At 46.5% G+C, this 15,998-nt stretch overlaps 2 protein-coding genes across 16 annotated transcripts in view; one reads left to right on the plus strand and one right to left on the minus strand.

Moving 5' to 3' along the window:
* Nucleotides 1-1,409: 1,409 nt before the first annotated feature.
* Nucleotides 1,410-2,741, plus strand: LOC1277852 (ubiquitin-fold modifier-conjugating enzyme 1). The gene is made up of 5 exons (XM_317357.4): nucleotides 1,410-1,563; nucleotides 1,821-1,949; nucleotides 2,018-2,149; nucleotides 2,222-2,389; nucleotides 2,456-2,741. The coding sequence occupies exons 2-5, from the start codon at nucleotides 1,827-1,829 to the stop codon at nucleotides 2,534-2,536; spliced, it is 504 nt and encodes a 167-aa protein (XP_317357.4). The 5' UTR covers nucleotides 1,410-1,563; nucleotides 1,821-1,826; the 3' UTR covers nucleotides 2,537-2,741.
* A 17-nt stretch (nucleotides 2,742-2,758) lies between these two features.
* LOC3291649 (protein spire) overlaps nucleotides 2,759-15,998 on the minus strand; it is a 121,976-nt gene continuing 108,736 nt past the window's right edge. For 6 of the 15 annotated variants that reach the window (XM_061661815.1, XM_061661818.1, XM_061661814.1 and 3 more), the window contains 8 exons: nucleotides 14,398-14,637; nucleotides 10,098-10,393; nucleotides 8,102-8,372; nucleotides 7,764-7,817; nucleotides 6,250-6,869; nucleotides 5,985-6,185; nucleotides 5,612-5,913; nucleotides 2,759-5,538 (listed from right to left, as the gene is read on the minus strand). In XM_061661815.1, coding sequence (XP_061517799.1) covers nucleotides 5,319-5,538; nucleotides 5,612-5,913; nucleotides 5,985-6,185; nucleotides 6,250-6,869; nucleotides 7,764-7,817; nucleotides 8,102-8,372; nucleotides 10,098-10,393; nucleotides 14,398-14,637 — 2,204 coding nt within the window. In that variant the 3' untranslated portion in view covers nucleotides 2,759-5,318. The remainder of the gene's footprint in view (nucleotides 5,539-5,611; nucleotides 5,914-5,984; nucleotides 6,186-6,249; nucleotides 6,870-7,763; nucleotides 7,818-8,101; nucleotides 8,373-10,097; nucleotides 10,394-14,397; nucleotides 14,638-15,998) is intronic. The other 9 variants (XM_061661828.1, XM_061661820.1, XM_061661822.1 and 6 more) reach the window with 3 other exon arrangements.

Here is a 15,998-nt window from a genome sequence, read left to right on the forward strand (position 1 = left end):
TCATCCGCCTTTCGTTGTGTTGGTGACAATCTATGCACACCAAGGAGTGTATGTTTTCGCTCAATTTTTTGTGCCGTCTCTTTCGCGCACATGGACGCGTGAAAAATGTAAACAACTTGGTGGCTGATGCGAAATGCTGTGCTCTTAATATGCTCAATTTGGTTGATTATTTTGAATGAAAATCAACAGAAAATGGGTTAACTTCTTACTTTATTTACAGCTGAAAGGTTTTAAATTACTGTTTAACGTATATGATCGCCATTCAAAGTGCTCGCACGGCCTCAGCTGAGCGAGATGTGAACAGGCAAAACATCCAGGGCGACGGGTAAGTTTGTTTAAAAATGCTTCGTTTCAACATCACATCTAGTTCATCTAATAACACGGCGTGCTCTTTTTCATCTTGCAGATTCACAAAATGAGATGCGATATCAGAAGTGTCCCAAGAGCCACAGATTAAGCTTAAACGACTGGAAAATTGAATATCCATAGAAAAAAATGAAAGCTCCACAGCTTCATTGGTCTGATCAATAGATGGCGTATTACAACTCATCATTATATTGCTATCCTTTTCTTGAAATGTGTTTCGACAAGTTTCATCTTATCATGACCTATATAGCCTTATAACTATCTGAGCAAAAATCTATATGAATGGTCGTGTGGTCAGATACGTGGGTATCAACACCAACGGCCATTAATCAATTCTCACTTGCTTCAGTGCTGGTGGAGTCCATTGGAGTATAGTATTTAAACAATCGTATCGCCGTTCTAGTTCTAGCGATGCATAACTTCAATGCGAAACCATACAACAGTACAGAGGAAATGAGAAAGCTCTCCTCCAAGCGATGAAGCTCAACTGGTTGGGGTATCCAACCAACAGAGAGCGCCACCAGCTTTTTTGCTATTTTTAGAATGCATGAGTCGTTTGCCGTCTGCTAAACGAAGTTTTTCTATATTCCGTTTAGGTAGAGAACTTAAGTCGTTTAGAAGCCGTTTAGTGGTCGTTTAGTGGATTTGTGGCACTTGGGGTGTGAAGTGCGTGATCAGGGAAGATGCAATAGCGGGACATCCATGAGCACGTGAGACGGCAAAGCGCAGTTGCTAATATGACACACATATAAAATGTAGGACCCCGTGAGGTCAAAGATGGAGGAGGTGGTAGAGTGTATTTATTTTTTTTGACTTTTAATTTTGCCTATCAACACAATCGTCCATCAGCGCGAGCTTTTTGGCAGCCATCTTGAACCCTCAAAAACCCTCACAACGACTTACAAAAACGCTCACCAGCAAGGGAAGATCGCACCGATTTGGAGCGTTGGTGAGCTCACGAATTTTTGCTCTGCGGGCTGCGGTGGCCCATCCAAGGGGAACGTTTGTTCGAAGCGTTCCAATGACAGCGGCACGCTGAAGCGCTGTTTCAACACGCTTCAGAGAGAACGGCAATGGAAGTGTAATCGGTGCTGCAGCTCCATCACTGCTCCACTGACAGGTCTGTGTTTATTTACTCTCGCTGCGTGAATTGCAACGCTTCTACTACGAAATAGAATAATATCCTGAATAAAAGTGGTAAGTGTTGCTTTTTGCGTTGAATTATTTGTTTTACAGCATAGAAGTGCAATTCCGATAAAGTTGTTAAACCTCGTGTGCCTTTGTGCGTGCTCCTTCGTTTGTGTGTGCGTCACGTCGGGCTGACACGTCGTACGAAACTGTCGCTGGTGGTGAAAACCACATTCACTTTCATCGCTCCATATTGTGTGCGATAATTTGTCCACTTTGTAAGAAAAGTCTGTGAAAATTGTTTGTTCTTTTGTTCTACACCAAAGGTTACCATGGTTGATGACGGCACACGAAAAGCGCTGAGTGGCATTCCGCTGCTGAAGACGAAGGCGGGCCCAAGAGACAAGGAGCTTTGGGTGCAACGATTGAAGGAGGAATATCAGGCGCTTATTAAGGTGAGTAATTCAATTACTCGGTCGCTCAACAAGCTCACTAAACTATGTATTTAACGCTTTACTTTAAGTATGTACAAAACAACAAAGCATCCGACATGGACTGGTTCCGGTTAGAGTCAAACAAGGAGGGCACGAAATGGTTCGGCAAGTGCTGGTACATGCACAATCTGCACAAGTACGAGTTCGACGTAGAGTTTGATGTATGTAGTAGCAGCGTATATTGGAATCCTAGAAAAGACCCCATTGACTATTTTCATCTCCACTACCCGTAGATCCCAATTACGTATCCAACAACCTCGCCCGAAATTGCACTGCCCGAGCTGGACGGCAAGACGGCCAAAATGTACCGTGGAGGCAAAATCTGTCTTACCGATCACTTCAAACCACTGTGGGCAAGAAATGTGCCCAAGTTCGGTATTGCACACGCGATGGCATTGGGGGTGAGTCTCGAAAGCCAGCTTCCTTCCAAAAGCAAAAGATCTTAAACACGTGTTTCCCTCTTTCAGTTGGCACCTTGGCTAGCAGTGGAGGTTCCCGATCTAATAGAGAAAGGCGTCATATCGTACCAGGAAAAGGGATCAGCATAGGAAAGGCAGCATCAATCCCCGTTTTAATCCACGTTCCACTGCTACCGGGAAAAGCCTAACGATTGTGAATTATTGCTTTTTTTTATTTACATTTTTATCGTTATTTTCTTGTTTGTTTTGAAAGCTTGGAAAAGAAAGCGCATAGGGTTTCGCTTATATTTACGCTACTGTCCATACAGCAGACATTAAACGTATAAAAAAGAAAGGAGTCGACCACGGGAGTTCTTTTTTTATCTTGATACATATTTAAATATTGTTCAGTGTTTTATTTTCCGCACTATGCACGTGTTCTGCACGTGGTTTCTTTAGCGTTGATCGGTGTAGAATTTATTAATCGATTACAGTAGTATAATTAATTAATCCACTACTTGATAGTTACTGTCTGTCTTCACTCTAATGCACTGTTTTCTGTACAACTTTTTGCCTAGCAACGATCCTAGCAGTATCTTCCCTCCCGGCGAGCACAACCTCACGCTCGACACAGCTATTATCACCTTACTTACTCTTCCCGTTCCTCACACACACACACAGATTAACATCAATTTTGATAATACTTCTCATCACTCTTCTCCTGATGATCCGGTCGTAGTGAGTATATTTGCAGGAATTTTTCTAACCTCTTCGCGCGCGTGTACATATTTCGTGTTTGTTGGTAAAACTGGAGATGCATGAATATAATTATGCAGTTTCTGTAATTTCCTTCTATCAACTGGTTATGGAAGATTTGCTCAACATTGCGTATTACGTTCTACTGACAGCCTTTTTCTAAGAAGTTGTAATAATGTCCCGGAGTTTATTTTTCTTCTAACATTCCATCAGCATACCGATAAAATGGTATCGCAGACAGATGATGACTGGCTAAAAGAGGTTATATGTAGTAGTAGTAGTAGTAGGTGCGCTGATTAAGTTAAATAATTTTTTGTTTTGTTAATTTATCATCTACCGCACGGAAAATGCCACAGAAAACATGCCAAACACGTGGTGCGATATCATCATCAACAGCTAAAAACATCAACATTTGTCTCTTGGCTATAAGATTATGTGTTCTTCCTTTTTTTTCGATCGTATGTGTGGTACATTTAAAACGGAATAAGCAAACGTAGCCTCAATTTTCCACTTTGCTACTCTGTCCCTTTTCTTCTCGCCTTGATAGGTTGTCTCGCTACGAACAGTTTCTTTCTTGCTTGCTTGCATGGTGCGAAGGAAAGCGAACCACCACCACGTTAACGTTCAAGCATTCTTTGTTAAACCTTCCGCCACTTCCGCTTTTTTCTACTTTTCTATAACAGTCCGACCGTGTATTCTATGCAATTTCCACGAAAAAAGGAATTTGTGGTTAGTTTTGCAACTAGTTGTCCTGTAGCAGTTAGTTATATGTTGTTGCCTTTTCAACGCTAATTTTTCAAATTATGTTATACGATTCAAATATTTGTTGTTGCTACGTTCTGCGAAATTGATTAATTTACACTTTTATGATAGGTTCCGTAACGTATTCAGCTATTGCAAATGTCTTCTTTGAAGTTGCCCTAATTATGTTATCCTTTCCTCCTCAATATTGTGCACAAATTAGAACGATTTGCCTTTTCGATTTAGCGTGTTTTCTTTTATGCAGAATGAAGAAAATTATTTTATTGTTTGCTGTTTATTATTTCAACATATTACATACACTTACGGAATAGATTGTTCATGGGCACATGCTGCGGCATGCTTCGATTGCATGTCTCTGCGCGCGCGCTTGTGTGTGTGCAGCTGCAGCGATGCAGGGTAACAAAAAGCTTAAACATTTCGATCGAGGTGGATCAACCTTTGCTCGTTAGAATCTACATGCTCGTAACATTGGTGGGTGGGGAAAGGGGGTTCGATATTTTAATGCAAATTGGATTCTCACAGCTCGCCAAGGGTGACCGTGCGAAGGCTAAACACAGGGCAACGTGTAACGGCAAAAAGCTTTAGTATACCTGAAATGTACATATTTTACAACACATAAAACAATCCTTCAGGCGTTAATGTTTAGCGGCAGGAAAACCCCGAGTCCGGATAAAAAGAACTTCGATCGAAGCGAGCACGACCAAGGCTATAACCACGTGTGTGTGTGTGTGCGTAGCCTTTGACTAATAAAAAAAAAAACATCAAAAAAGGGACTGGCGAACTGAACATACGTATGATTCTTCCTTCCATTCCTTCGAAGCCACATAACTTACAACCGTTTTTGTTTGCTTGTTGTTTTCATTTGTGTGCCGCTGCGCGCGTTGCTGTGTGGCTACATTTCCTTTCCGTGTCTAAAACTCTTTTTTCCCAAATAAAACAACGATCCTCTTTCTCTGTCTCCTGGGGCCAACCAACCAAAAAAAAAAAAATAGTATTACAATAATCACAATGCCATGGAGGTATTCGCTAGCAAAGCCAGTCTTAACGCTTACTCGGTCTCGAATCGGTTCGGCAACCGTGTGTCAGCACCACACTCCCACCCCCCCCTAGGCGACCGTTTTCTTCTTCCTCTTCTTCTTTCTACAAAATATTCGCAACGGCAAACCCGGGCAAGCGGGCCAGATTGTAGGAGGATTTGAATAATAAATAAGTATAATAAATACAACGTCATTTCATTCTGCGAATGCTGCTCCGGGGCGCTGTTGTGGTAGATGTATGTGCGTGGAGATTTTGGGGTAACAAAGCTGTCCGGTCTCCCTTAAATAAGCGGCCACACCGGGCCCAGACACTGTACTCCTCTCCACTGTGCGCTTGCTTTCGGCCACCCGCCCACCCCGGGGTTTAACGGCACCGCTTACTTGTACACCGGCGAGATATCGAGCGTCAGATGGCGCAGCACCTGGTTCCGGGCCGTCGTACGCGTTTGCCGCGAGGATCGGATGATTTCCAGCACCAGGCTGCGACAGTCATTACACACCGCCATCAGCTCACCGGTAAGCCGTTCCTTCTGCGGGTCAAGCCCACCACCGCCCGGTCCGGATGCGGTAAGCGTGAATGCTTTCGCGAAGCGATTCCTACCAAAAAAACATCAAACAAACCGATTTTTAATATAATTTCTCTTGCAAAAGGGAGGGAATTTCCGCTTACTTTCTGTCCAGCGTGCTACAGTTGGAGTGGGGCCGGGCCGGGCTCTGCGGCGGCAGACTGTTCGGGCCCTCCATGCTGCGGGACATGAGCGAACACTTCTGGGCCGCGGCCGAAGCGGCGATGACGCTCGCGGGCACGGTGACGTCTTTGGCGCAGTGGTTTGACGCCCCACCGGAGGAGGACACGTGATGGGACAGGGAGAGGGAGAGCGTCTCGGTGCCGTGCAGGCTGGTGCCGGGTGTGCTCGAGGCAGAGCGCTGATTCTTTGGTGACGATGGAGCACTACCGACCGTGTTGCGAGTCTGAAAGAATGGCCGAGAGAGAGAGACGTTAGGGCGCGTTGCTGTACGGATGAACGCTCCAGGGGGCCTACCTTTCGGTCTAACTCAGGTCGTAACAGTCGCTCCATCAGGGATCGGGGGAAGGATTCGTCCACCATGCTGGTCGGGCCCGAGCCGGTACCGTGCGCGTGATGGCTCGGCGACGGCGTGTTGGAGGTGCACGGGCTGTTCATGAGCGAGGGCGACAGCAGCACCACGGGAACATTGCGGAAATGTTCGGTTGGTATTCGCATCTAAGGAAGGAACACGTTGCATTTAAGACGCTCCAAAGAAAATGGGGGGAAAAAGGCTACCCACCTTCGTGTTGCATTTGTTGCAAACCGTCCGCTGGCAGAGCTTGCACAGGATGCCGCGCGCAAACAGCGTGAACCGGGTGCGCAGGCACAGGAAGCACACCTTCCGCTTCTCCACGTCCTCCTTGATGTGCACGTCCACCGGCAGCCCCTCGAGCTCGGCCTTCGTCATGACCGAGCGGATATGTACGATCTCCTCCAGCGTCAGCGACAGCCGATCGTTCAGATTGAACGCGTCCTTCCACTGGTGCTCATCGAGCGAGTTCTTGGTCCACGTGTCCAGCGACGACAGATTGCTGCCGCCGACGTACTCGATCGTGCTGCTGCTGCTGGTGCCGTTCTGGCCGGCGGCCGGCGCAGCGCTACCGATCGGAGCCGGCCGCGCCCCGTTCACCACGTGCGGCATCACCATGGCGGAGGGTTTCTCCTTCGGGGGCACACCGTTGGCCGTCGGTTGCGTGTCCGGTTTGGCCGCGTCGCGATCGGATTGGCGCGAGGCGGGCCGCGACGCGGGCACCGAGTGGCTTGCCAGCGGGTCGAGCTTGTAGTTCTGATTGCAGCCGATGATGGTGTGCCGGCGCATCGATGCTCGTCGCGATTCGCACTGCGTTGCAAGGTCGTAGGCTGCAAGAAAAGGGGGAGGTGTTGGAAGGATTGGAAAGAGAGAGAAAATGAGAACGAGATTAGTGTTTAATGAAAAATAAAATGGAAATGGTGCTACCAAAAAACACGAAAAAAAGGTGCATATTTCATAAACATTGCGGAACAAATATAAATAAACATACAACAGTGCTGACAAGAAAACAACTACACTAGGGCAAGCAAACAACACAAAAGCGGATAAAAAATGGCCTAACAAACGTTACAAAAAGTAGAAAATACTTAATACCAGCAGCAAATGTTATATAAATTAAAAAATAACTCAACTGTTCAGCTTTTCTTCATAAAAAAATGAACCAAATGACAAACAAAGGCACCGCCTCACCTGTAACATAATCTTTATGATGAGCGAACGGAAAATAGAAAACTCGAAACGAAACCAGTTCGTTGAACACTCAATTTCAAACCAACAATACGTGACATTTTCGCTATTCAATGACCGGCTTCCCCTCTTTGTCGCTAAATGAGCTAATCAAAGTGATGCTAAACCGAGCTTTCTACGTGAAACACACAAGTGTGTAAAAGGGGGACGACAAAGCAAAAACGCTATTCCAAGATGTTGGAGCTTCCATCCGAATGCTGTTCGTGACGAAACTGAGAAACACAGCTCAAATGGTGCTGATTTGGACGGACTGGTGCAGAGGAAACAATCACAAATGGAAAACAAACAACGATGCTCTTGAGTTTGCTGACTAGACTGATCGTGATGATCATGCAGTTGAAGAACAGAATGAGATGAACTTATTGGGACTATAGAATGAATAAAAAAACCCAGCAAAGTAAAACAACAAATCACACCAAAAAAAGCTCAAAAACACACACAGACAACAGCACACGGTGATGAGGGTTAATATTTACTTTCGAGAGCCTTATCACAGAACCGATGGTACTCGTCGTGGGTGATGATGTTCTCTGTCGTATTGGCCACAGATGGAGGAGGCATCGAATATCCGATGGTTTTGTTTGGATGGATGACGGAAGGAGTATTAGTAACGGAAGGTGGTAGAAGAAGGTGGAAGAAAGATGATTATTATTAGATGGATGGGAATGCGCTACTAGACATTTAGTAGTCAACGAGGACAACGTTTACTATCCCAACACAACACGACCCGACAGACAGTGTGGGACAGTGTGAGAGCGCGTATTAGTAACTGTGGGCGAGGACACCTTTCCCAAATCTTCAATCTTTCACTCACTTGTCCGTCGCAGCACGGTGTTGATGTTGTTCTGATTGTTCTCGTTGTTGACGATCATCAGCCGGTTTGTACTGTGGTTGCTGTCGTTGGTGTGGCCGCTACCACCACCACCACCGCCAGCGTCTGTGCTGCTGCGCTTGCCTCCAACGCTGCCACCGTACAGTATCCGGTGACTGCCACCGTTCTGCTGCTGGCTCCGGGGCCCCCCACTGGTAGCGCTCGGGCCCGAATCTGCGCCATCGTTCGCTGTCTCATCAATGAAGTCATCATCCTAAAAGGAAACGTTTTAGAGCATAAAACACAAAACGGGTCATAAAACAATGGAAAAGCAACTGAAAACACAAATTAGCGACTGTTGGCTATTGGGCCACATGTTTCGAAAACGGTATTGCACCATGCTTTTTAGCATAATACAGCAGCTTTTGCTTCTCAGCAGCCGAAGGTCACGTCTAAATCCGCCGTTTGGACCGGAGAAGGAGTGCGTGCTGTTTAAAAAAAGTGGGTGAGAAAACCCACCCCAAACCGGTACAATCTCTGCAAGCTCCTTTAGAATACGGTCACGCAGTTTTTGAAAGTTTCCACCCCAAACCCACCTTGTGTCTCTTGGTCGCAAAAGTGGCCCGCGAACGGCAACACACAACTGATCACGTTTTGGACGCAAAGCGGCACCAAAGCTGGAATGTGCCAGCGGGACCGAGAATGGACCGCGAGAGTGTGTGAGGCTGAGCGAACGGAAAAGGTTAAACCCCCAGAGCGACCTCAACATTTACGAAACACCTCGGGTCCACACAGCGGAAGCACAACAAACTTTGTCTGCCAAATGTGTGAAAATCGTTTCAGTTCGCAGTGGGCGCAAAGGGCGCTGTTTTTTAAGTGGCCAAAGTGCAACACAACCCACTTCACGCCAGCAGCAGCTTTTCCACGCTCTCATTTGGCTTGCTGCAAGATTGGAGTGCGGGAAAGAGGGTTGGCGCATAAACGCATTTTGCAAAGTTCAAAGGTAAGTTCCTTCGCTGCACCATGGGCTGCAGAGTTGGACTCTTTCGTCCGTAGCAGTACATTAAATGTTCTTTCTTTTTGGGGTGGATTTATGGTTTAATGGATTAAAAGGAAGCGTGTAAAACATTGAGGTCTTTTGGGAGAATCTAGTTCATCGCAAGAATGAACCTTTTTTTCGTACCAAAAAAGCGGTTTTAAGACTTGCTAAACGTTTCCCTTCACTTCTTGCAGTTCCAGTAATTCAATCACCGCACACACAAACACACACACACACCGAGCCAATTTATGCCAACAACCTTGGCTGCGTACTCCAGTTTCCCGAAACCGAAACCGACCACCTCAGATTGCACCATCCCACCCATTACCGGTTCGAAACACGTGAAGGGGAGGCCCACTCGGCGGAATGCTCTTGAAGAAATCTATCCGCTCCAAGACTGAACCGGAGGAGGTTGTTCTTTTAAGTCCTCATTTAGCAGCACGACATCTGCGGCTTCGTTGCCGGACTCAAACAGTGAGAAAAAACGCGTCCAACAACAATGGAGACTGGGTGAATTGCTTCACAATTTGTACCAAAAATCACCCGCTAAACGGTTAATGCATTCGTGTTGAGTTATTCTGTGATGACGTTTGGTGACGTTTGCCTACCAACAACTTCATGACGGCAGGCATCACGGTTGAAATTCCAATTTATAGAGACAGACAAGGAATGTCCAAACATGAGGCAGCAACTCGAGATGTTGCGCGGTTTGCAGTGAATTTGCTCAGCAATGTGGAGCAAGCTTGCCATCCAAAGGGCCGGCAAGCTATCTGCAAGGGCCCACCACACCACGCTTTGCATGATCCGCGATCTTACCCGCCCGATTCGACCGTCTATAATCAGTTGCATTGTTACAAATCCCTCCCCCCAGTGTAATACATCGTGACCGAGACATTATCCAAGTTATCTAACGATGGTCCAACTTAGACGCCCAGAACGATGCCACAACGGCGTACTTACGTTGAACAGCGAAAAGTCTACTGGTATCAGTCTTAGGGTGTTACGGGGTGTACCGCTGGTGTGCGAAAAACTCGAACGACCCAGCGTCATCGTTTTGTGGGCCGTGCTAATGCCGCCGCTGAAGTAGCCGCTGGAACCGTGGTGGAAGCTGGCACTCTGGTTGCTGCCGGTTCCACCGCCGCCGCCGCTGTTGCTACTGCTGCCGATCCCGTCCAGGCTGTGGGCTGCACCGCTGGTGTCGATTTCATCATCGCACGATTTCTTTACGCTATCTACTTGGGTTGTGGTAGGTAAAACTGAAAGTAGCAATTGCGAGCAGAGCAAAAGAAAAAGGGAAAACATTAGATCGAATTAGCTATAGAGCGCAAGGGGACACGTTTCTTTCACCATGTCGAACGAGCAATGACTTTACAAACTTTTTTTTTTCGGCTAGATAAAAGACAAAAAACAAACACAACACATCAAGATACTAATGAACGTTTGACAAATTTAACACAAGCATGCAATAAACGGGACCAAGGCTACGATTTCAAACAAAAAAGTCCCAAAAAACAACGACACCACAGACGCTCGCCTAATAAGCGTTAACCTAATTTTTATCAGCTCCCCTATGGGTGAGTAATGCTGTAATGCTTTCTCGCTGCGCGATCGTTTACCAGCACGTTTGGTGTTATATCATGGCTGTAAAACGGGTAGCACACTACACTTCAAAAAGCCGCATCCCATCAATAAATGTAGTAAACCACTGATACTGGTCGCGGTTTTTTATCGTCACCACGCACACACACACGCGAGCTGTTTGTCGTCTGTGTCAAGTTGTGTTGTGTCTGCGGTGCGGTGGCAAGGGGGGCTTTTTTATCCACCCAAAGACCCTGGCCTAGAACGAGAACGTGGGGCTGTGGGGCGAAGGTACAGTAGTACACCTTGAGGGTCACTTCAGGCTCGTTTTGGGCTGGGAGGGGTAAGGCGCGTTCTTCTTTCCTTTACCTCCCATTGGGGTTGGAGGAAGGAAACACGGAGCTGTGAAATGATGTAAAAAATGGCTTCCTTTTTGCACCGTATTGAATTGTGTTTGAGGGTTAGTCAGACCCCTCCCTGGTATCGATCAATGCCTGCCGCTCGCTCATGTTACGCTCAGCAAACGTCAGCAACAAGTGTAAAGTGTGGCCGATGGGAAGGAACCCCGTGTAAGGCCATGCTATTTCAAGGTGAAAGGCCCACCATGCTGCTGGCAAAAGAAGATCTATTACTTAACGGTCACCACAGCACAATGAGTCATTAACTGCTCTGACACTCACAAAACCCTTGTTTTTATAGTGTTTGCGTTCTACCCTCTGCTTTTCTCTCGGGTTAGAACAAACCCTTGAGCTCTTTTAGCGTTACTGGGGCCAGTGCAAACACACGATTTATGATGCTTGCTTGTAAGTGTTTCTTCCATGCATGAGCTTTTTAGGGGTTTTGGGGGTTGTAGCATGATGCCCCAAATTTGGGTCGTCCCACTCCTCCAAAAGTAAGTACACACGCCATCTAAAACATACTGGGTGAGGGAAGAACTCTTGGAAACGCCTTCACATGTTTGACCATTACACTACCTGCAGTAGCTACTAGGCAACGAGCAGAAATTCGTCCGGGAGCCACAAATTCGATTTTGAAAGCCCCAGACATAAATAGCCAAAGAAAGAGCCACTCTCCCCCTGGGTGATAACACCGACCGGAAGGCATCTTTGCCTTGCATCGTCATGTCTTCAGGGATGAATCCGCATACCACACGCGCACAGGCAGAATGCACAAAGCGGACATGTTTTAAGGCCGATTAGGTTTACAAATTCATGAGCTTGTGCTGAACCTGGGGACCTCGGGATGAGCTTGAGGGAGATCCTTCTAGGAAGCATCCCTGGCAGTGAGCTTTTACACACGTCCAAGACTGCATACAGCAGAGGATTATGTAGCCTGGATGTTTTCACTATAAAGAAGTACAAGAGTTGGAGTAAAAGGAGCTTCTGTGGAGGCAAGAGAGAACCACACATCCTACTTCCGGACAAAGTTGAACTCAATTCTCTAATGGGATACATTTTTATAAAATTGCACTTTTACGACAGTCGTTTGTAAGATGGTATAACTTCCCGGTAAGAGCCACAAACATCTCCTTTTCAGACGTGATGTCGGTACGAGTTTAAAATGTGTCAGTTTCTGTGTTTTTTTTTGTTGGTAAGGTAAATACAAAAGAAGAAGATAAATTTCACACTAAAAACCTTCCCAAAGTGTTTCAACTTGTGCAACATCTTTGGCTCTACTACAGACACTGGTTAGGTTTATTTTGGCAATTCCTGGCCTCGGGCCAACATGCCGATTGGCGTCTATCGATTCGAGTTTTGAGTACGAGAATCCGGGGAGGGAAGCATAATAAAATGAACGCTTTATTCCACAAAGCATATGGTAGAAATACACCGAAAAAAAAGCAACAGCTCAAATTCAGAGTCGTTCAATTTCGTTTGCAATGTTTGCCCTTCCGCTTCGTGGCAAGTTGTACGTCAACAAGTCGTTTTCCCATATTCCCAGAAGCTGCCTTACGGTACTCCATATTATGCTGGCGCTGCGTTGGACACTTTTCTCTCGACGGTATCATTATGTCTCATCCCCATCACATCCACATTATATCATCATATTCATTATGTGTGGGGCCCAGCACGAATTGGCTCAAGGCTGGGCATCACGAAGCCCACAAGAGAGCAGACACCCACATGATACTAGCATTTGCGTCGCACTGTTTCCTCCAAACAAGACTGCCCCGTGGCGAACTTGTGGCCGATCAATAACTGGCAGAATAAACATGACCCTGTTTTGCGACGCACATCCGAAAGCTGCGAAAAGCATCATTTTTTTCTCTGGTATCTTCCTCTGCGTTGATGCTTTTCCTTCCCCCACAGACGCTGGTATTAAAAGGACCTGCATAAATCAATCGATTTTCACCGCTCACTCCAAACCAAAAAGCTGTGAAATGGAGCACACGCCACACTTCGCCGTACGGCAGTGACGCAATAACAAAACGACGATGCGTCGTGATTTGAGCTCGATTGGAAAACGGAATGCATATTTAATGGCCGCAGCAAATCGGACGCATCCGTCGGAATGGACACCAAATCTCTGTCTTCAAATCGTGCGTGGACACCACGCTGTGTGGTAAATTGAGCGTGTGAAGATTAGCCGTTTGTCGTCGTTGTTGAAACGGACATGACGCGACAAAATGTCGAAGGTTTCTCGGTGACTAACAAGACCACGACAACAGCTACCTTCTCTTGCCAAAAAAAAACTAACGCCTCTTGCTTGAGGTGAACGCGCAAGAAGCCCTAAACATCGCCCAAACACCATTACCAAACAAGACACGTTTTATGATGCCATGAGCTTGGAGCTTGGCTGAGTCGCGGCTTGCCTTCAGTGATGGCGTTGAAATCAGAGTGACAAACTCACGGTGGGCAATAAGGTGGGAACTGGATAACCGGTGGCGCTACACACCGCATGTTACAGGGCAACGAACTCGCAGGAGGGCGTGCAAATTGCACCCCTGTCTCTCTGCTGGTGTGTACTATTCTATGGAATGATTAGCATCAGTCCGCTACATTTTCTTCTTCCATATGGTAATGATGGGGTTTGCCGGTAAATAGGTTTCAAGTGAAGATCCCCTAGAACATTCACATACTAGTAACAAACAAAAAAACTCTTTCAAACTCTAAGAAACACTTCTACAACTAGTAGCAATGAACTGAATACGTCCCAGCAAGAAGTGCGCCCAATTTTCCAGCTCTTGGTTTTCCATAATTGGTGACCCGTTTGGTTTCTTGGAACTCCTAGGAAAAACTTCAACCCATCCCAACCACTCAACCCGCCTAATTCCAAAGCGGGGGCGGGAAGTAAACAAATTGTTGTTTGCACGGCCATTTAGGTTGATTGCTACCGGCATGTTTTGGGAATTAAGTTAATTATTTTGACAAGCAGTTTTCCCTACATCGCCCACAATAATAATGGCCGCATTCTGTGAAGAAGCTTTTTCGTCGAAATTAATTCAAAGTATGATCTAAATTATGGTCACATTCGCCTCGTTTTCTCGTTAAACACTATATAGCATATGGTGCAAGAGCATTCATCATAATAGAACTTCGTATCTCTCCTTCTCTGTAGCGGCTCACGCAATCCAATTTTAGGGAACGAACACAACACGGAACCTAAACCCTAATGGTAATCCACAAACACACAAAAAAAAAACCCAGCAACTCAACGACTCCCCCGAACGAAACAAGTGTACCTGATCTGGGCTTTGGCGTTGGCGGCTGTTGTGTTGCCCGTGGGGCCGCCTTCGGTACGCGATTGATGGGCGGCAGACCCGCAACAGTACCGCCGGCAATGCTGTTGCTCCTGTGCTTGGCCGGCGTTGGTGGTTTGCGCGGTGACGGTGCCATCGGTACCGTGGCCGGGTTGTCCGCCGGACAGTACGCCAAGTCGCGGACGGCATCGACGCACGGGTCGCCATCGGGTGAATCACAGTCTGCGGTCGCCGTGACAAACATGATTTTTGTGTAACCGTTTAACTATTTGTAAGCAGTTTTTATCACTCTCAGGCGGATTGCAAACGAAAACTACGCGCTTCGATAGGATATTTAACCAACAAACAAAACAAAAAAGTTCATGAACGTGCAACTGTGTACACTAAAAACGAAATGGATGGTTTTATGAAATACGATGCTTTCGCTGTGCTGCACAAAGGTCTGAAGTGTCTTTCAATGCACTTAAGACGCTTCGAGACGGAGCGATCGATAAATTGTAGTCTGCGGTTAAGGAAAACTGACCCGACCCGCCGTGCCTCGTCGAGAAAGAACTAACGATGACATCATCAACGGCAACGGCCTGCACAATCCCTACGACCACCTTATTTTATTATCCAACGTGCTGCATCGTTGGATGGTTGCGGTGGGTACTTTAGGTACGCTTCCTCAAGCCAGACGAGTCTAACGAGAGCGTGTTTGTATACATATAGGAGCGACATAGATGTGTCCTCACACCAAAACAAGGATATCAAGAGTGTCCCTTTCCATCAACATCGGAAAATATAGTATTCCCCATTTCCCAACAGATGGTACCTTCAGGATGGTACCGGTTGTGGAAGGAAATGACTCACCCAAAACCTTACTCTTTCAGATCAGATACTATAGTTTTATGACTCAGCTGAGGAAAACAACAACAAAAAAAGCGAACAAAATCATAGGTGGAGCATAGCAATATTATCCAACCACATATCCAACCAGGAGAGACCGGGGGTTTGTATCCTTGGGGAACTCATAAAACCGTTCACGGAAAGCCCTCCCCAACCACAACCGAGGCACGACAAAGGATACGGATGTTTATCGGTCGGTCCTGATCTCGCTCTATTTTTAATTTCCCATTTTCTCTCCTGCACCTACACTAACAAAACACCACTTTCGCACAAACACACTCGTAGAATGCAGTGGATTTTTCCTGCCTTTTCCACACACTGGCACCACGTGAGAGGGATGGCACAACGGAACAATCAGGGAAGCTCAGTCGACAGCAACACGACCACGTCCGTGTTGCGTTGGTTCGGAAAATCTACACGCACTCGTCCACTTATCGATTAATCAAATGGCAGATCTGTTTTTACTGTTTTTCTCCATGAAAATGCAAACACTTCCAATGTGGAGAACGACACATTCACGAAGGGCACAACTATCAACACATTGCTAACCGGAGGGTTGCGTTCTAGTACCGTAGAAACAGCTAATTAAACACGCGACAAGCAAGCCTCAACACACTCAAGAAGGCGGCTGCAGAAGTTGGCGATTTCGAGGAAGCTCGAGGTTTGTGCTGCGTACAGAGCATTGTTGCAACTGC

This window comes from Anopheles gambiae, chromosome 3 (genome assembly GCF_943734735.2).
Source record: "Anopheles gambiae chromosome 3, idAnoGambNW_F1_1, whole genome shotgun sequence".
Lineage (NCBI taxonomy): Eukaryota > Metazoa > Arthropoda > Insecta > Diptera > Culicidae > Anopheles > Anopheles gambiae.